Here is a 21,707-nt window from a genome sequence, read left to right as displayed (position 1 = left end):
TTCTCCAGCCCTCTTGCTTCCTCCTGTGCAGGTGCCTTGGCCGTACTCCCCATGCACCTCTTGGGAGGTTTTACCACCACCCCTGCGAGGCTGTAGCATCTGCTCCCCACACTCACCTGCCCCTGTGGTGGTGATGACTTTTGGCTTGCTGCGGGCACCATCTCCCTTGGTGGTGTAGGCAGCGACTGTGACGGAGTAGGTGGTTTCCGGCAGCAGGCCTCCAATGACCGTCTCCTGGGAGCGCATCCACGAGGCAGAGAAGAAGCAAATGAGAAGAGCAAACACTTGTTACTTGAGTGAGCAAAAGGAGGGCAGTGGGGTCAGTGTCTCCAACAGCAACATGCTGACACACTCGCTGGCTCACATTCGTGCATCGCACTCAAGCACACGTGTCTCGCACAGACCCAGCAAACAATGACCGCTACCGCTCCAGCACTCATCTGCCTAATTCCAACTCCTGCCTCTAATACTTGGCCTTGCCAGGGTACTACCAGCAACCTGTGTCAGCAGCTGTGCTCTCCAGCAGCTTCTGCCAAGAGGGAGATCTGCTCCAGAGATGGTCCTGCATGATACCAGAGCCACCCTGACACAGCAAGCCTGAGAGTAAGACAGCTGTGGAGCTCTGAACCAGAGCAAAAGCCAGTTCAGCTGGCTGTGGAAATCTCTCGGGGGCTAATTTGGGGATTTTTAAAGTTGTCTCTTGCAGCAGAGCCGCAGGGAGCACAGAGAGGCAACGCAGGGGCGGAGGGCCCCGGGCAGGGAGCACCTGCAGTGCTACAGCATTGTGTTCACCCTCCCTGCCAGGCACAGCGTTGCAGGGTCAGCGCGAGGTGCGCTGGCAAGACCTGGAGGGAAAACCCTGCACCGTGGGAGGTCTGGGAGGAGGGCGGACTCAGCAGGGTGAGTCCCTTTCATGATCTGGCTTCCTCTGGCTAGGAGGAGGGCATGGCTCCGCAGTCCAGTTTGAGATGGAAGAGGGGAGCACTGCTCCTCCCTCCTGGTCTCCAGCAGCAACATGACTTGTGCCAAGCCTGGCTGGACAGGCCTGCATACGAGCAAGCACAGTGAGCTCAGCAGCTCCCAGCAGCCCTCTGCGAGCTCAGGGCAGGTATCCCTGAACTGTCATCTATGGGTGCTGTGAAAGGGACCAGGGCCATTAGCACTAATAACCCATCAGGTCAGGGAGCAAGAGACCATTGGGCTGGAGAAGGGGCTGGGAAAGCTTTTGGAAAGGAGGCAGAGGCTCCAGGTTGGTTATTTATCCTTTCAGACAAGGAGAAGAGCAGAGGTGGAGAGGGTTAAGCTTGAGTGGCTGAGGACGGGCAGCATGGGCACTGTTAGAGGGTGCTCCAGTGGTCCGACCTCTGTCTGGGGGATCCCTGCCAGCTTGAGGGGTACAAGGGGTGTCTGTGGTTGCTCTCAGAGCACAGCCAGTCTCCCATCACTCACCTGCACAAACACCCACTCTATTAAACCTGCTGATTTCCAGTCAGTGCTGCTGGTTCAGGTTACCTGCCCAGGCTTACTCATCAAAATCACCATGTTACCATCGCGGAACCAGCCAGCCCAGAGAAAAATCAACAAGCACCAACAAGAACCCCGCCAAAATCACCGTGTGAACCAGAGTCCAATCCCAACTCCGCCCCTGCAGCAGATCGTGTGTGTGGGTGAGTGGACGCGCAGTCCGACCAGTACCAATGGACCCGCGGGGGAAGCACTCACACAAAACCTGCAGACTCTGAACATCCCAAGAGAATTCACTCCTCCCAAATCCATGCAAAGAGAAATTCTCACGCAAAAGCATGCCACCGGGAGCAAAGCAAGCGAGCTGGGAGGAGGGGAGAGAGACAAGGGATGGATGAAAGAAGGTCTGATTGCATAATGTAAATACAGTGCTGTCATGACAAAGCCACTCCAAGCGAGAATCCTCCGTATAAAGCAGGAGGAGAAACGCATCATGCTGGGGAAGCTCACAGTAGGGCACATAATTGAATTGCTGACTCTAAAAAGGTCATTTTCTAGTTTGTTCCTCCAAATTTATATTTCAAAATTATGTGGGAAAAATTGGATTTAACTGTTTAAATTTGATTGTTTTCTTATTACTATCTGTGTTTCAGCCAAAGGTCATGGTTGAGAGTGTAGGTTATTTTTCATAACTACGATCAATGCGGTTTAAAGATTATATATCTAATTCTACCGTGTAACTTGGTGGGCCAACTATTGCAGAAAGTAGGATGCACGTCCTGAGTCGATCACTTGAGCCTGCCTAAAACTACACTGCAACAAGCTGGAAATACAGATTATAGGAAATGTCAATTGCTTTTCTGCATTTAGTAGCAATCTAAATGCCAATTTTCTCTGGATTTGCTGCTTGTGGAAGGTTTCACAATGTAACTCTCTAGCCTCATTAAGGGAGTGAAAGGGATGTTTTGACAGTACTGTGTCTACGAAATTCACAAATCGATTTACCAAACCCCTCTTTTCCAACCTGGAATACACACAAGTGGTACTTACATGGTCGACGGAGTCCTCAGCTCTCCACTGACGAGGGAGAAAGGAAGGAGGAGAGAAAAATGGAGACACAGAATTTTAAGGGGCAACGTGTAGGAAGGGGATGACGACAACAGCAGGGGTTAGCAGGACTGGGTCAGGGGGATTACAACACTTATACACAGAGGGTCACTTGGCACAGGCTGTGCCAAGGGAAGAAAAGGCATAGAGCAATTTTCTACATGCCACTAGCCTGCGCGGTAGGTCTGAGATCATTCACACAAACAGGGGCAAAGAGCTTCCTTCTCATATGGATGGAGAGGTCACCACTTCCTGACTTTGCAGTTCTTTCCCCTTCTAGCTTTGTTTGCACTTTTCTGCCTCTTCCATGAGCGGAAGCAAGAAAGGACAGGTTGCAGCAGTCCCAACAAGGCTCTGGTGCTGACTGCTGCCTCACAAATCACTCACAACAATCTTGTGGCCTAATCTGCAGTTTCTGTCCTACTGATTCTCCAGCCACCATCTCCTGTTGAGAACTGAAGACTTCAACACACAAAACTCAGAGGGTACTCCCTGCAGGGAAGTACCAATGCAACACAGAGCTCCTCTTTCCTGTATCCTTTGCAAGAAAATGCTCTGAGGATCTGAGAACCAAGAAGTGCCGTCTCTCGTAAACAGTGCAAGAGAGACTGAGATCTTACACAGGGCTCCACACTAAGCTGCTCCTCTCCAACAGCACTGTGTGGCTTGGAGCGAGGCTCGAACTGGTGCATTTACTAAGGCAACAGCTTCTCACTCCCAGTTACACAACACCAAACACTCGTTTGGCAAGAGCAGCCCCGCAGGTAAGACTTCTACACAAACAATTTCCCAGCAAAAGCTCATGTGGATTCCCAGCCATGGCAGCTCAATTAGGGCTCTGAAGAGGGAACACGCAGGTTTCTGGCTGGATTTGGGGTTCTAAGGCATCAAGCTGCATAGGGGCGCTGAGATGTAGCAGACCTTGGCTGCTGCCATGCATGCCTATACCACTCTTTGTGGTTGATGCACCAAAGGAAGGTTTGCAGAGATCACAGTGAGCTCTCTCAGCCAAGGTGATGTGTTACATCTCAGGTTACTAAATCTGCCTGGAGGAAGCACCGGTCGATGGGTTCAAGCACAGAGATGAAAGCGGAAGATAGGTATTATTGCCCCTGACTCACAGAGTGAGCCTTCGCAAGTCTTGCTTCTGAACCCGAGCTGCCAGCTGTGAAATGGCACTCAGGCACTGACTTCCTCAGGACACTGGGAAGCCCAGCTAATGCTGCTGAAGTGCCCAGGAACCTGCAAGTGCAGGAGAAGTACTTAAAGGTATTAAAGCTACAAGTTGCCTTTTGTACTCAGGCTATTTGAGGTGGCTTTCACAGGCTGCAGCCTATCACAGTAGCAGAGTACTCTCCTCAGCAGTAAAATACATGGCATACCTTCAAAATATTTTATTCTCTAAATTCAGAAAGAGGCAGCTATTGGAGAAATGTTCCTCTAAGATTTTATTATAGTTTGCTTATTTGATGCCATGAGACTGCAGTAGAATTATCCCCCTACACCATCTTAAAAAGTAATTTCAGCAAAGAGGTCAAGTTGTCCCTAAAGACCTCCTACAAAGCCAAGGCCCTCACTAAGTATTATGGTCACTACAGGCCCTTTTTCCACACACGTCTTGGTGATATTTCTAGTGTTGTGTGCGTAGCTCAACCTGAGTCATTGCTGTTGCTGTCCTACCTGTGCCAGCCAGCCCACACTATAGTCAACAGCCATATGCTCTGCCTTGCTGATCTAAAACCTGGCAAAAGTCTCTCTACAGGAAGGATATGGGCCTGGTAGCTCTTCCTCCCAGAAGTACATGTCTGGTCCAACATCGTGTCCCTGGCAGATGGGGGCCACGTGGATGGTAACACCCCAACCTGCCTCAATGTAGCTGCAGGAGCAGAAGGTGACATCCCACTGCAATGAACAGTGGAGTAGATCCGGGCTCAGGAGGCTTCTGCATCTCGCAGACTCTCGCACCTCAGCAAGGAGTTTATCACCCACTAGGATTTTAGACCAACGGTTTAATGTTCAAACTGTTTGCTCTTATGTTTCAGTGGACTTTAATCTTGTATTAGATCAGAGCCTGGAGATCTGTGCTGGAGGAGTAACAGTGAAAAGCCAGGCCTGCGTAAATACCCTGGTATAAATTCAGTTTCATTATGAAAATATCATCTGCAGATCAAAACATTTCCTTCCTTAAACTAGCTCAATTGCTTCTTAACTGTTTAAGGGTGGTCAGTAAGACAAATTGATCTGAAAAGCCCAGGAGCTGTCATAAAAAGAACTCAGACAGGGCTGTGTGCATGAGGCAGGATGGCTCAGGGAAGTGCTAAAGCTAACAGTGTGTATTTATGGCAGCTGCAATGCTTTAACTTTTCATTTTACACTTCAACACCGCACAGCATAGTCATGTCTCACCAGGGAACGGCTGTTTTCCCTGACCACGGCTCTTGCAAAAGACAGACTCAAGCCCTCCTAAACAGCCCCAGCTATAGGAAGTGGATACTGTGGTTTTCCTGCAGATCCTTATTCTCTCTGCTTCAGTAACTGTGGTGCAACAGTGAAACTCCAGATGTAAACTCAGGTGCTCAGCTTGTGGGATGTGGAGGGGTCTGAGGGCTCCAAAACTTCACCTTTATCCATTACTGAAACGCCTCTTGGATGCCTTTCAGTTTTGTTCCACTTTTGAAGCAGAGTACATCTCACCTCCACGCCAGGCTCTTACCTAGATGAGTACATATGCATGAGGAGTTGTTCCCAGTAGATTCAGAGAAAGATCCTTGACTATCACCCAGCAAAAGCGGGAGGCTGTAAATTCCTCTGTGTTATGCCTGGGGTGGGCACTGCCCAAGGAGAATAGAAGTCTCTGCTTCCTCTTTCTCCTTTGATCTCAACCCAGCAGCTTGACATACTCGCTGTTACTTCATCCTGCTCTTCTTGAGCAAGTTGGTGGGACGTGCACTCGGTCTGTATGCTGGATGGAGAAGTGCTGCCTGTGAAGACCACACAATCCTGCTGTGAGCCTGCAGCCTTTCTCATGGACAGCACACCTCTCCTCTGCCATGACTCTGCAGAGCAGGAAGAGGAGGTGGCAAGAGTCTCTCCTCCACAAAGCCTGACCTCCTTGTACCCAGCTGTGCCCAGCCAGCAACCAGCAGCAGAAGCACGGCAAAGCTCTCTGGGCAGGCTGGAGATGCAGACGGCTGTAAGCAGTGAGGCTAATGTGGATGCTGCATCCCTGGAGCGATGCAGGCAGCAGGCTCCCGGGGAAATATGCTGCACAGTTGAGGGCAGGAGCAGTTGTTGAGGCCACATTGCAGCATGGGAAGAAAGTCCCACCTCAAGATGTTCCAGTCTGGGCTGAGGACAAGCAGGCTGGGAGCAGAACACAATGGATCAACAGCCAGATTCACACAGGGTCTAGCTCCCTATCTTGGAAAGAGCAAACAAGAGTCATGCTTGTACAGGAACCCGAAGGAGAAGGCCCATCCTTCCCTGGCCCTGCTGCCTGCTTTGTCCCCCAGTGCTCCAGACTCAGCACTGCCGCCTGGTGCTGTTCAGCACTGAGCTCCGCAGGGCACATACGACTGGTACCTGGGAAGGGATTGAGGGGATCAAGCCCACTGCTCCTCCTGACACGCTGCAACTGCCCGGGCATTGGAGACCAAGGAAAGCAGGTGGGACCCTGCCCTCCCCTCAAGAACCTCATGCTTGTGCCCCATGGCTCTGCTATCCTTCGCTCCCTCAAGCCGGCAAGAACTTGCATATATGAGCATGGTGCAGTGCAGCTAAGAACCTGAGCTGGTGCCCCTGCTCCTTTCAAAGGCGCTCTCTCGGTGCTCGGATGCATTGTGCACAAGTTCCAGTGCACAGAAATGAATCTTCTGCCATTGCCCACCACAGGACCTGGCTGAGCCATGACGGGCAGGGCTTGTGCAGGAGGTGGTGCAGGTGTCTGACCCAGCTCTGCAGCGATACGCATGCTCTCCCTCGGCACTCCTCCACAGGGCATGGTCACTTTTGTTTGTCCATCAGACTGTCAGTAGGAGGTGAGAGCTCAAACTGGAAGGCACAGAGAAGTCTGATAGAGGTAATCCGTCACAGGCACAACCACAGAGAGGAAAGAGAGGCCTCAGCTCCATCGCAGGACCTTCCAAACAACTGATTATTTTCCCTAGGTAGAAGGCTGTAAAATAACATGTGATCTCTCCAGCACCAGGGCCCCCACTACTCTGCTGATGTTTTAGTCCTTTCTGCTCAAAAGGTTTTGAAAACTCAGAATCTATATTATCTGCATAGCTAACATCTCCATTCCCTTTCCTTTTTCCTTTCATCTTCGTTTACTCTCTCTCTCCTTCTCATCTTCAATCAGGAAAAATCATGAGTCAGCTTTAATATCAGTGTCTTCATACCGTCTGCAGGAAGCAGATTATGTGGTACATACCTACTCAAAATCAGCAGACAGCCTGGTTGGCAGGAGGAGGGGTTGTGCCTGCATGTCCAGAGAATTTCTTCTCTGACCTCAGATTTTCAATCAGTTCGATTCTCTCCTTGTGCACTGGTATAAACATTTATGAACGTTTCTGAGTACTGAACTGTGGCTATATTCTGGCCAACTTCATCCTGTGACCTTCAGGGACAGGTGTTCCAGTGAATCTTTTTGTTTTCTTCCATAGGAAATAACTCTTCCAAGACTACTCGTTAAAGTTTGATCTGGCTATTTGCAAAGACACGCACTGCTGTACTGAGACAGTAGCTCTTACAGGGTTCCTCACCTTCTGGAGCAGATGTATTTCATCACAAGCACAGGCCATGCCTGGCTTCTCACTCTTTCTGCAAATAAAGATCTCTTCTGCCAAGTCAGTGAAACCTCTTCCCTGCAGGGTCATCATTAGCTTATCCCAAGAGTGACATGACTCCTTCAGAGTAGTCACTTCTCTGCAACTATCTTTTGGCCTTCGCTTCTGTCCAAAAATTACAGCGGGTGAGTTCAGCACCATACAAATCCGAAAAAAAAATAAATCACAGCAGTCAAGAACCTTCCCACATAAATTCACCAAATACGAAAGACTGGCAAGTGGTCTGACAAGCCAGGAAACTTCAAGCAACTTGCTTCCTTGATGCACACATTCATAATAATGCAAAATCCACAACTCCTTGGAAAGTTTCTGGCTTTGGCATCCTTGTTCCTGCATATTAGCATGGGGTTTCTCTCTCTGAAATGTATGAGTAAGGAGTGAAAGCAGAACTGGCTGGGCAAGCATAAAATATTTGAAAACGCCAACAAGAACAACATTGCCAACTTCGCCCACCTACGCTTGGGACCAACCCATTAACTCCAAACTCCAGTTGAACAACACAGCATCGATTGTTCAAACAACACAGAAGATTATGTCCTCCTGGAATGAGTAAAGGGCGGTAAGCAGCTTCTCTAATGATTAAAATAAAGCAACATCTGAAACATAAACAGAGATGTGCCCCAGACAACACTGCAAGGACCCTCAAAGCATTTTCTCTCTTTAAAGTTTTCCCCTTCCACATTACTACTGGGTTTTATCCTTCAGAATATGAATGGGGAGTAAAGCCGCCTCGGTGCACTGCACTCCCCACTGACAAACGTATAAATGATTCACAGCTGCGTTCAGGAGACAGATCAATTAATCGTTGCAGCTCTCCAGTATTTATATTGGGCATCATTCAAGCAAGCCAGCTCTGAATCGATTCCTCGTCGCTTCCAACAGCAGCAGATCCTGTACTTCATTTATACGATTATCTTTGTTGAGAACAGCATGGGTCATCCAGGACGAAGGACCCTTGCTCCAAAGAAGAGTTGTATTTCATCACAGACAGGGCACTGAAAACGTCATGGAAAGAGGCAACTGCACGTTGCTGGGTTGAGCAAAGAGCACAACTGTGCCTGGAGAACCGTGTGGGAACAGGGCCTCAGCTCACAGCTAGTGAAGCATCCAGGAGATGGCATAAATATGAGGAGATTGTTGTATAGCAATTGCAGAGGACAAAGTAACTTACAGGTGATGTGGGCCTACACCTCGCTCTTTCTCCCTGTCTCCCCCAGCCCTTCCCAGCCTCAGTTGGCTTCACCTACAGTTTGCCTTCAAGAGGTAATGCAAGGTCAGGTCCCTGCCTTGCAAAAGCAGGAGGGACGGGAGGCTTTGCTGAGTCCAAGGGGGGCTGCCCTGCCTGGTGTGCTGTGCCCACCCAACGGTGCAGAGCCATCCCCGTGCCCCACAAGCAGGCAGCACCCTGGTGGACTCTGCCAAGAGAGAAGCTTCACCCTGAACAGTCAGTAGCATGAAAGAAGCAGACTCAAGGCTTATATAAAACTCTCAGATGGTTTACAACCTGACTGGCAAAACACACTTTGCTCCAGCTGAAGTCTGCACATGACGTGGCAGGCAGAGAGAGGTACGTGTCAGAGAAGGGGTAAGAGAGGAGCGTCGTCCAATACATCATCTTTTCTACATCAATCCTTTCCTGATTAAACTTTTTATCCATTTGTAAGCCACAGTTTAGGGATAAGCTGTTTGCCTTGCTCAGGCAGGGCTGAATCCCAAGCTCTGGAGCCACAAGAAGAGGCCAAGAAATACTTAGATCCAGCCAGCCTGGCCCTCTGCAGAGAGGGAAGGTGCCATAGCCCCCCAGCCCATGGTCCCACACTGTACCTGTGCTTCTGACAGCATAACGTCCTTGATCACTGGCTGCCCTCGAGGCTCGTTGTTTTCCAGCTTCACGTATGTAACCTGGTACCCACGGATCTGCCCGTGCTGCTTGTTGGAGATGGGCAGCTTCCAGCTCACCCGGATGGCAGTTGAATTCACAGACTCTACCTCCACCTTTCGTGGTGGGGCACTGGGCACTGTAACACACATAGGACGCACAGTTAGCAAGCACCACACAACCACTGTCAGCTACCTCTCGCTCCTTTTCTACCTTCCCTCCATCTCACTGCAAGGACGGCCCTGTTGGCCCAAGTTCCCTGTACCTGCCCAGGAGGTCATACTGCAGTTTTCCACCATGACCATATGCCCAACCCTTTCCCAGCATCCAAGCGCTTTTGCTACTCTCAGTAGGAAAGAGCGTGACTGTGATATACAGGAGCACCCCTAATAGAAGCCACTGTGCTGGATCAGACTCAAGGTCCATCCATTCCTCTCTTGTCTCCAGCAGTAGCGGAGCAAGGAAGAATACAAGAATATAGCAGAACATGAGGAATATGGTAACCACCTGAGCTCAGGGTGCCCTGTGGCAGAGGCAGGGGTTTTGAAGCCTTCTTTGCATCCTGCCTGTCACACCTCCTCCTCTCAGATCCCCCTGTGTACATCTAAATGCAGTCTAACAGCCCCAGGTAGTGCAACTGGGCGCTGAGCCTGCCTTGCGGGGAGCCCTGGTACCTGCTGCCAGCCAGAGCGCACACGCGCTCTTCCCCTGTGACAGCAAGAGGTTAATGAGGGGGAAAAGCACCATCCTAAAACAATAACCCAGAGCTCAGAGACAGCAGTCACTGAACTCAGCCAGATAAAGGGGCCCGTGGGGATTGTGACAGCTCTGGGGACTGTATTTCATGCACGGCTAGCTGAATGCTTTTGATAATAAAATGAAAAATTACACTGCCCAGAAAATATCAATTTTCTTGCAAGGTAAGGCCCGTTTAAAAATGTATTTATACCCTATTTACCATTTGGAAAAATTACCTCCTTATTACTTTTTGCTCTTGCATTGACTGTGACAAAAATGTCAATGCTAAAAAATTAGCTTCTCAGGTGCTCCTGGAAAGCTCCTTCCGGCTGAAGCAGCCAGGGGCAGACATGTGCACTCCCTGCGGAGGATACTGCTGCTATGCGAGTGCCCGGTACCCAAGTGAAGGACCTGGGCTCCATCCTAGCACGTCTACTGCAGGACCCCTTCCACCATCCACTGCCTTGGAAAATCCAGGGGTTTGGAACCCTGTACGCCCCAATTCTCAAACCAGCAAGAAATAATCAGTATTTGATAATTAGGGATGGATAGCTGACAAGCAGACATAATGAGTATTGCTATTTCAACCAACTAGATGGGAAGAAACAGCTACCCAGCAGGTAAGCACAGTTTTTAAGCTGCAGGGCAATTCATTATTTTCCCCAGATGTCCTTCTTAATTGTAGATAATTAAATAAAATAGAGAAAGGAGGAATGGAGCATTTTAGCATCATGAGGCCAGCTCAAGGTATGGGAACGGAGGGGGCTGTGCTTGAATAGTTACCACCTTCTGGCTGGAGCAGCCTACGCTGTAATCCACAATTCACTTAGTGCTATGACCTTGCATGAGCCACAGGGCTCTCCTGTCCTAGCAAGACACCTGCCCACACACACGGTTGGGAGTCCAAGCGAAAAACAAGATGCTCCCTGAGAACCAGGCAGAAGCTGTGTGTCAAGCTCTGCTGGCAAGAGAAGGCGGGGGGCCTTGGCAGGACACGATATGGGGATGTTGCGGGGACATGAAAAGATGTGGATGTGAACGAACTACAGTGTTTCGAGGAACGCTATCCTATCCCATTATGGGAAGTATGTGCTGTGTCTGAGACCCGAACAACAAAAGTTCAATTTGTTTTCAGATCACAGTTTAGCATTTCTCATTCCTTCATCATGGGTATCTACTGAGCATCAGCATGTTGGAGGGATATGAAATCACTCCTGACAGCTGAGCTGGAATGTCCAACCACAGTGCCCAAAAACTCACTGAGAGAGCTTGCTGCGACATTTCTGGGGTAGCAGCTTCCCCTGGGCTACAACTCTGCTGAATTAGAACTGAAGCAAACAATACAGGCAGCAGGACACACTCAGATGTGTTTGCCAGCCCAGGAATGCAGTCAGCGAGCATTCCCAGACGCCACTTCCAGAGCCACGGAGACATGGGGGACAGTGGCAGCCCATTTAGGGAAACTGTAACATGTCTGGTTTCAATTTGCTATGTTGATTGGGCAATGCGGAGATCATCGTTTCTTTGCCTGGATGCTGCATCTCTTTCTACTCCCATTAAATCTGCAGCTTCTGGGGTCAGCACGAAGCCATGGAAGCTCCTACTGTCACCCTGAGCTCTGGCACTTTCAAAGGAAATGGCTTAAGTCATGATGACATAACTGACAGCCCTACTAATACAAAGCAATTTCTCTTTAAAGCTGTCGTATCCAGTAAAGTGTTCTGTACATGCGATATTCTGACTCTTGAGTGGAAGAGCAGATTTATATAAGCTGTGGCTTGCCTGGAAGCTGGGGCAGGAAGCAGCTTTCCTGCAATACCTACAAGTTTCAAATGGATTTCTTTTCCTCTCTTTAGTTTGCTGGATTTCAGGTCAACAAGTAAACTTTAAGCCCCGATCTCACAATGTGAGAGAGGCCTTTGGCTGGGAGAACCTGTAAAACAGAAACCACCACCACCACCAAACACTAGAAAGCCAAAATGGCAAAGCAGTGCAAGGCCTCCTCATGTGTGCAGGAAACACTGCTAACACAGGTGGGAACCTTGTGGGACCGCGCTGGGACATCTGACCCACAGCCTGGAGGCAACCATTGTATCACAGCAAGGGCCAGAAGAACATTCCCCCGACCCTCAACTCCGGGGCAACTCTGCAGACCCACTCCCTGGAGCAGCTGACTAAAGTGCTGCTCCCAGCAGCCTCCGGTCCTGCCTGAAAAGCACTCCCAGGCCAATATCCCTACTTCCTTCCCTTCCTTTTTCCCGTAACTCAGCTACAAGAGTCCTGGTTACCCCAAGGCGGTAGCTGAAGGAGCTGTTCGGTAAAACCTACCATCCTCATCAGTGCGCACGTGCACAGGGATGCTCTCCGGTCCTGGCCCCACATCGGTGTGAGCCCTTACCCACACCTTGTACTCGGTCCATTTCTCCAGGTCCTTGATCTCCCAGCTGGAGTGCTCCCGTCCAATGCCATCCACCACATGCTTGGTGTTGTCATCTCCTTCCACTGCCTGGTATGCAATGGAGTACTGGGTGATGACCCCATTGCGGCTCTGGGCAGGCGGTGGCACCCAACTTACCCGGATGGTAGTGGAGCTGGTGCTTACACACTCGACTTCTTGGGGTGGGGCTGAGGGGGCTGGGGATAAATAAATGAAGTGGGGAGATGAAGGGAAATGAGTGGAAGGACAAATCAAAATGCACAGGGAACTTTTACCCAGCCAACGAGCACTGAATGTACACGTGGAAATTCAGCCAGTAGCTTTCCGGGCAACAACTTGTGTTCCTTGCAGATTGTCAAAGATGGCACTAGGGGCAGTTTGTATCTGAAAGCCTGATGAACAGCATGGAGACAGAAGCGCTCTTCTGCATCAGAGAACACCTCTTCCCAAAACAGTTCTGGACGCTCACTTCACCAAACACAACAAATGGCAGTGAAGGAAGGGGTGGGGGCAGAAAGAAAGAGACTGGTGGGGAGAAGAAAGATGCTTTCAGTGAAGATCTGAAGCAGATGGAAACCAGAAGAGGTAGGAAGCTACAGAAGGCAAGAGTGGCAGAAGGGGAAGCTCACACACCAGATTGCATGAAGGCTTGCAAAAACCCACTCCTAGACGAGTAAAGGAAACAACAGAGGGCAGGGAAAGCAGGTGACTGAGGATGGCTGGAGTGGGTCCAGGCAGGGTTTGAAATCACAACCATCAGCTGCGAGCAGCACCCTGACCCAGGTGGGAGCCAGGCACCATGTGGAAACGGGAAATAACATGACTGTGCAGCTTTGCACGTGTGCCTAGTATCTGGGACTGACTGCTTCATGCCTGCCAAACTAGTTACTTGCCTCCGTAGCTTCCTGGCCTTGGAGCTGTATAGGGAAAGGTAGGCAGGTCTTGTCACCTCCCAGGCAAAAAAAACACCGGCAGTTTGTGTTAACTGGCCGTAGGGGGAAGAATGAGATCTGGGCAGTAGATGCTTCCCATCAGGATGAGGAGCAGCCCCCTCCACACAGCATTGCTGGGGAAGAGCAGGGGGAGAAGAAAGGGACCAGAAAAGGAGAGATGACCGAGGGCTGTGGCAGCCTTGCAACAGGACAGCAGTTCTGCAGAGCTGGAGAAGGAAATGAGCCAGGAAAGTGTCCTGGAGATGCTCTGCTTTGTCCAGGACCCTGTCCTGGCCCTCTCCTAGCAGCAGCAGCCTCCCCTCATTTGGCCTCATTGCCCAGGGATGTTGCAGACATGTCCTGGCATCCCTATTAACACGACAGCATAGCCAACCTGCAGAGGTGTTTGTGCTGCCCAGGTCATGCTTTGCTGCTGGCAGGAAGGCACATGCAAAGGGAAGGGGAACTGCACTCGGGTGTTTCTCATGAGGGTGGAAGCCTGGAAGAGGGACAGAGCCCATTTGGCTGGGGAAGGCACAGGGAGATGAGTGCATCCCTGGGTGCTTGCACAGAAGGCAAGAGCCCTAAGCAGAGAAGGCAGGGTACCACCATCGAAAAACCACACGCAGTTGCTCTAAGGCCAGGAAGCTGTTTGGCCAAGCAGTAACAAAGTATCTTGCTTTGCCAGGGTGGGTGAAAGGCTGCTTCTGTTCTTCACTGCACCTAGAAACCTAGAAAACACCTGAAAAGGCTGGTGCCCTTCCCCATGCTGCAGTCCTTCAAGCCATCAGTGCACCTGAGCCAGCCTTCCAGAGGCACAGGGACAAGCCTGCCTGCTCACTGCCTGCGTAAAGATGAACACAACCTATGTTACCTCAGATGGCAGCAGGGACCTCAGATAATTAAAGCACCCAACAATTGTGCCTTGGCTTCGCTGGGCACAGGCTGGCAGTGGCAGAAGATCTGGGAAATGTGGGGACAGCAGGACCTCCCAATGGCACTGATGACCTCTGCTTGCTGGGAACACGGCCCACTTGTTCGCAGAGGCAGTCACAAGCTACACATAACTCTCAGTGCCCACTTCTGTGCTCATGGAGCAGAGGCCATCCCTGATGCCTGGTCTGGTGCCTAGAGAGAGGAAAGATGGAGGGAGAGCGGGCAGTGACGGAACTGGAAGAGATGATGCCTGAGCAGAGTCAGGCAGCTGCTGCTGTGGGAGCTACAGTGGAGGAATGGGATGCCGAAGCAATGCGTGGAAGCAAACAGTTGCCTATGTGAGGGAGGCAGAGTGGGACCGGCCCTGTCATGTGGTACACTGGAAAGGAGCAGGGGTAGAAAACGATTCCTCACACTCTTCTGGTCAGTCAGCAGAGAAGTGGCAGGGAAGACAGTAGGAAGATATAGCACCAAAGCAACACCAAGAGTGAATTCAGGGAGTGCATAAGGGAGACACAGTGCCTGGTGGCATCCCTCAGACGGGACAGGTGAGACATAAGGAGTCTGGCAAGCCTTTCCTTTGCCACTGTCTGTAGAGCCACTGTGCCCTGGCTTTAGGCCTCCACAGCATCCCGTGGGATGCAGTAGCGACCTTCTTCTCCAAATGCAGCTTTGGCTGGCAGTGTAGGCAGGTCAAACGTTGGCTGTTGACTGGGTAAGAGTCACACACATGATGTGCAAGGTAAAAACTCAGATTAACACTTAAAGAAAGCAAAATAAAACTTGGTAACATGAGTAGGATCAACTTAAAATGCACAAGGAGTGGAAGTGTCCCTCCTGGGACCAGCAAAGAGCTGATGAGGTGGCCAGCATGCACCCACACACGCAGACGTACCCACACACACACTGTGCAAACCTCTGCTGCCTCCAGGCTACTTGCACTGGCCTCCTCCGCCAGCCCACTGCAGCCTGTGCACCCATCCAGCCCACCTACTCCTTAAGCTAGGGAAAAGGCAGCCTCAAGACACAACTTCGTATTTCAAGCGAGAACAGCATTTTAATGCTGAGGCCTGATGGGCCCTCTCCTGCATCATACTGCTTGCCTGAGACACTGCAGACTCCTAGAAAACTCCCCCATGCTCCTCAGGCCCTTGTCATTGCTTGTACTCTTTGCAGGGTGCCCAGCAACTAAGCAAGCAGCTTAGCAGGAAAGACAACCCAGAAGGCAGCTGTCTTCTCAGGTGATGGGGTTCGAGCTGTGCTGCTGGAAGAGTGCAAAGGGGCACTGCATCCCTCTGGCCTTCCCAGACAAGCATCCCTACCACTCCTGAGCAGGGATGCCACAAGAAAAGCCCAGCTGCAGCAATACAGACATCCTTCTCCAGCCTGTTAGTGACTCATTAGTGATGACATGCCTCCTACCTTACCCTTGACTGGTTTGTCAGGGCCAGGAACACAGCCTGAAGATAAGCTCTTTGGAAAGTAGGGGTCTGATTGCTCCTGCAGTTTGTATCTCACCTCAACATTTTGACCTCCAAGATCTAACAGCCTTTCTCAGGGCAACCAGATGGAAGAGCACAGAAAGGAGACCAACTCGAAGCTGGGAGCAACAGTCTTTCTAAATTAGTAAATTCTAAGGTCACAGGGGACCGATCCAACCATCTAATGTGAGGTGTTGCTAAGTGCAGACCAAAGAATTTCTGCCTGGAAGTTGTGCATTGTGCACGCAGCTTCTGCAGAGTTAAAGCAGAGCTCTCTGAAAGACCTACTTGTCTTTGAGTCCCCTAGTACCCAAGAATTCACTTTGCCCTGGGACTGTTCAGCCAGTGGTTTGTCACCCTCACTGAATAGCCCAGTAGTAACTACTAAGGTCTTTTCTCATAGAATACAGTGCCATCAGAAATCATGTCAAGTAGGGGCCTGTAAACCAAGACCCAGTCACTTCTTGGATAAATCGAAGGACTCTTAGGTGTCTCATGTAAGGAGGGTTTCACTGGTCAAACCAAGGTACTCCTGTGGCATTTGGCCAAATCTCTTCCAACCTGTGCACATCTCTCTTACTAAGCAGATGCCAGAACCAGTCAGCTACTGCTCCACTGGCCAGTAAAGCGACAACCTTAAAACCAGACTGGCATGAGATCCCCTGTGAGCAAACAGCATGTGGAGTAGGTCATGGGAAGATGTCTGCCTTGAAGAGTCCAAGAAGCAAAGGTTTCTCTTACTTAGACTGCTGTGAGACTCTGAAGGACTCATTTATGCATGGAGCTGTCTCTGATTAAGTGCGTTCAAGGATAAGAGCATCCACTGATGGAATTAATTTAAGTGGCAGGAGAGTTGCTTCAACCTTTGCCTATCAATACAAAAGCTATCTGAAATAGGTATACAAATTCCCACACTCAGAATTTGTTCTCAATGTTCAAATATTTATAACTGCATGATGTGAACCTCTCTCCATTTTCATACCTGTCTATCGTGCAGCACTAAGACACTATTAGCTCACTTAACGAGGTGGAGAAATCCCTGCAACTGGTATGTTAATGAAGCTGAGTTTTTCTCAAAGAGAAAGTCATTCCAATAGTGAGCAGAGCTGCTCATCCCTGCCTGAGCTCCTTTTCTAATGGCCATCTCAGGCTCTTGGCTGCTGTGCGTGCTGGTGCCCTCCCTGCAGGAAAGGCTGGCTGCCTTTGCCAGCTGCTCACTCCACACAGCTAGTAAATCCCAGACAGACGGTGCTAACGGAAATGTCTTTTTTCCTCCTTTTAATGCTCTTTGCATAATGGCAAGCCCAAAAATCGTTAGTGGAAACGAGCTTATCGCAAGGCCCTTTGATAGCCCTAATCTGCTTATACGCAGCACTTTGAGCTGCCAATCAGAGCGATGCGAACTCCTGCTCTGTGATCACATGGGGCAGAGCGAGGATGAAAGCGATATTGCCTGGGTCACCTCATTATCTGGCCTCTCTATTAACTTGGCTGCAGCTCGTTTTGGTTTCCCTTAGCGCTGCAGCCCCAGAAGCAGCAGCCTCACTTGCTCACGAAACCCAGGCAAACAGCCACTTTCCCAAACTGACTCCTCCAGCTGCCTGACAGCCACAGGCACATCTGGCCTCAAAGGATGCCTCACCTTATAATCAAGTGTGTGGACCAGTTAAGGACCCCTGCAGAAGCAAGGCAGCTGGAATGGGGAATGAAGGGGTGAAAATCCAATGGTTTGAAGACAGTCACATTTAGAGCCAAACACTCAAACACTGCCTGTCCAGGCAGCTTGTCTGCACAGGAGTGAATTCATAGAGATGCACAAGCCCACTCAAATCAATCTCTCCAAAGCAATTTCCCAGCCTGTTCCACTCCTCCATCAGTTTTTATGAATCTACCCTTAGGGAAAGACAGCATGATCAAAGGGACACAAAGAAAGAACTTACCACTTGGGTGCACCTCTCTGCCAAAGAGCCCTGATCCAAAACCCCAGCTGACTTTCCCCATTGCACCCTTCAGCAACTGCATGCTGGCATCCCTGCAGACCCACAAAGGGCAGAGGCACCAAGCTACTCTGTGCCCAGGCGACAGAAACTGGACTGCTTTTGCTTTGTCTTCAGTAGTGCCGTGTCAGAAACTTACTGGATTGGGCAGTTCTGGCTTCGATTGTGGGGGTGTAGACTCCTACCCCCAGCTCTGAGCGGGCACCCAGACGGAACTTGTACAGTGTGTCTGGTTTGAGACCTTCCACAGCATACGAGGAGGTTGGGTCAAACTCCACCTTTTGCTGGCAAATAAAGGGAAACACATTATTTGGTGTAGTTGGAGAATACGGAAAACCTGGCGCTCAGCTCCCAATGCCAAGGAAACAGGCAGCACCATCACCCATTCTGGCCCTACAGAAAGTCACAGCCACGCTGCCAAACCTGTTGCAGCCCTGCAGGACTCCAAGGCATGGAGCTTTCTGGGTGAAAAACAAGGATTCTGCAGGGAAGCAGACTTCTCTGACAGCCAGGCTGCACTGCCTGGTGTTCAGACTGCACACACTGCCTGACAGCTTTGTGAGCATGCTGGTCTAGCCATACAGTTCAGATGAGGGGCACAGGACATATGACTTTGTTTCCTCCCAACACACAGCGTCTGCCTGTGAAACAGAGTAAAGCCCTTGTCCTGGAGTAGTTGGCATCTCTAACACACCTAAATAGTGCTGGTAAAGGACTTGTTTTGCTGCCACTTCACCTGGAGGGCACTTATTCCTGCCAGCTCTCATGCCACTATAAACATAGGAGAAGAAGAGGACCAGGGGACACTGTGATGCTGCCACGGCACAGTCCTCACTGTGCTGCCCTGCAGCCAGCACTACTTTTGATATATTTAGAGCTGGACTTCTTTTAGGGACCTCACAGTAAACATGAAAGGGCTCTCTCTAGGCCACCCCACCATCTTATTACCCTAAGTGTAACCAGTCCTGGGGCTGTAGACACATTTTGGAGGCCATTTCAGAGCCACCTGGAAGGCCTACTGGCCTGCACAACTGTTTAAAGGCACCAGCAGTAAGGGTGGTGTCACGGTATTCTGGAGCCTTTCCAGTGCCAAAACAGTGACTAGCTACTTTGCTGGGCATCAACAAGCACTGCTGAGGTCACTTACACAGAAGCCAGACCAAGACTGCCATACTCAAATCACACACCCATGGGACAGAAGAAACACGGGGAAGAACCAGTCCTGTGGAGCCACCCCCGCTCAAGCAGACACCCTTCCCAAACTGCTGAACTGTGATGTCTGGCCCCAAGTGCTGCCGACGCAGAGGCAGGATCCTCACCTGAGTGCCATCCTCCCCTTCCCAGTACAGCAGCTCATATTTGGTAATGCGTTCTTGAGAGGCGGGCAGCCACGTCAACAGGATGCGGGTATCAGACTCCGCTTCTGCCTGGAAGTCAGCTGGTTGGGCAGGAACTGGGGACCAAACACATGGTTAGTGCCAGGTGGCAGATGCAGGGAAAGGAGTCACATGGCGTTTCAACTTGCGAGGATCCTCTTTCATTCCTTCTGGACCCTCCCTTCTTCCCTCTCCTTAGTACTGTCGTCTTGGAACAACCCAGGCAACAACCAAGCACCTCTGTGACCCAGGTGGGTGACTATGGGAATTGCGCTCACTTGCAGCCCCTGACTGCATCCCAGCTCCTTCCTTCCACATGTGTACTCGAACCCCAGAATGCCTGGCACAGTTCCATAGGTGCCAACATCCATGTCCAGGATCTTGTGTCACAGATCTGTGTGACACTTATCCCAGACAAAATTGTGGGCTGTCCTACTTGTACAGACATTGATACCAACTCCCCAGGACAAGCTGACAGCTTAAATCTGATGGATGTAGAGCAGGGATGCCACTGACATGGAACCATTTGAGCACCAAGTGCAGTTGCGATGCCTGGTGCAGATCAGACGCGCAGCTGAGCTGCCTATCACTGGGGCAGACACAGAGCCGCGACATCTCACTCCATACGTACCCCCTTGCTGTGTTTTGACCTGGATGATGTCCGAGGGGGGCCCGTCGCCCACCGAAGTAAAGGCCAGGACGCGGATGCTGTACGTGGTCCCTGTGATGAGGCTCCCCACAGTGGTGAGGTGGCTGTCATCCGTGTTGTGTTTCTGCCACATGCTCAAAGGTAGATGCGGGTCAGTGGTATAGTAAACGCGGTACCCTCTGATCTGTCCATTGGGCTCCTCTGGCTGCTCCCACTGGACCAGCATGGTGCTGGCACTCAGCATCCGTGCCTGGACTTTGAGGGGTGGACTTGAAGGAGCTTGCTCACCTGTCCGGGCCTCGACCAGCTCACTGGGGGGACCCCTGCCAATGTTATTGACTGCGATGACCCGGAACTCATACTCCGAGAAAGGGCTGAGCCCACCTATGCTATAGCGGGTTGTTGCCACACCATCCACCTCCTGGAACTGACCATCCAAGGATTTGGGCTTGTACTGGATGACGTAATATGAAATGGGGTCGGAGTTGCCTGAATCCCAGGTGAGGGTCACGCTGGTAGCTGTCGTTTCAGTCACTAATGGCTCTGTTGGAGGTTTTGGCAGTGCTGCAATTGGAAGGCAGAGAGGTGTGATTTAAATAATTCAGTCAGCTCAAACCCTGCAATGTTCACGCGGATAAAAATGGAGCTGCCACCTCCCATTAACATTCTTCTTTAAAAGGCAGAAATCATTTCATACTCTAGAACATGCATTTTTATATTACCATATATTGCTTGAAGTGGTTCTTAATGGAAGGATAAACAGAGCAATCATGTTATTAGACGTGCTTGACGCACTTACCAGCAGCAGGCTAAATAAAGGTAATTCAACAGGGATGCAGGAATGTTTCTGTCATGGGGGTTCAGCTGGCAGTGGGAAAGTGCTAGCTGGGCTGGGCTGGCCCCAGAAGCCAGGTGTACAGCTGATTTACAAAGGGATACAGTAAAGCAATCAGAGCACCACAAGTCATCTGGAACTACGCTCCTGCTTCCAGAGAGACAGCATCTTAGGCCATAGGGAGTTCATGGTCAGTGCTGTTAGATGGGTTGATGGGGGAATGCCTTGTAAGTATTACAGTACATGCAGGAGGGATACAGCCAGAGAAATTAACAACTTTCACATCCACTGTTTCACTGGGTGGTGTGTCAAACTGCAACCAGACAATACACTGTTACACAGGAACTCTGTGACACTGACATCACTCGAAGTGTTAATGAGAATGCAACTACTGCAAGCAAACATTTCCAGAATTGCCATTTTACCAAAAGAACACAGGAAGACAATGAGTGTGCGAGAGAGAGATTTGCAGAGTACACAAATACTTTAAGACAATGACTGAATTAAAGTCTACAGTAAGTTTAAACCTCCTACGAACCACTCTAGTTAAAGTCATTAGTGACTTGTAATGCAGCTGTGCTTGACGAGGAACTAGGAAAAACGCTCAGCCCAAATTAAGATCCTTTAGAACAGGAGAGTGCCTGCTCCGAGTGCCAGGGAGAATGCCTTTTCCAGTGCTACTGCAACATGAATACTGAGAAAATCGGTGAGGGCTGAACTGGCATGGGAGGGAAGGGCATGTAACCCACAGACACACACCACTAACAATGGAGGACTCAGGGAGGGCAAACACATCCTGCCCAATATTACAGCCCAAAGCAACACGTCTCCTAGAGCATCCAAGAAACTGGCAGCCTCCCTCAGGCTTTCAATGACAGATGACACTCACCCACTCTTTCCTTTGGAAAGCCACAAGCTTGGCTCTTGCCAGCTCCTGGGTGTGCAGCCTGCATGTGAGCAAGGTGCAGGTCTGGTACCCTCGATGCACTTACTGCCATCAGCTCTGTGTCATCTTGCTTCTCCTGTCTG

At 50.4% G+C, this 21,707-nt stretch overlaps 1 protein-coding gene across 1 annotated transcript in view; it reads right to left on the bottom strand.

Annotated features, from left to right (window-relative positions):
• PTPRF (protein tyrosine phosphatase receptor type F) overlaps positions 1-21,707 on the bottom strand; it is a 254,792-nt gene that overhangs the window by 55,312 nt on the left and 177,773 nt on the right. The window contains 7 exon segments of the mRNA XM_086617772.1: positions 117-234; positions 2,515-2,541; positions 9,243-9,436; positions 12,364-12,669; positions 17,958-18,102; positions 19,138-19,271; positions 19,826-20,407. Coding sequence (XP_086473898.1) covers positions 117-234; positions 2,515-2,541; positions 9,243-9,436; positions 12,364-12,669; positions 17,958-18,102; positions 19,138-19,271; positions 19,826-20,407 — 1,506 coding nt within the window.

Source organism: Tauraco erythrolophus, chromosome 10 (genome assembly GCF_009769465.1).
Source record: "Tauraco erythrolophus isolate bTauEry1 chromosome 10, bTauEry1.pri, whole genome shotgun sequence".
Lineage (NCBI taxonomy): Eukaryota > Metazoa > Chordata > Aves > Musophagiformes > Musophagidae > Tauraco > Tauraco erythrolophus.
This window is presented reverse-complemented; position numbering and strand designations above follow the sequence as displayed.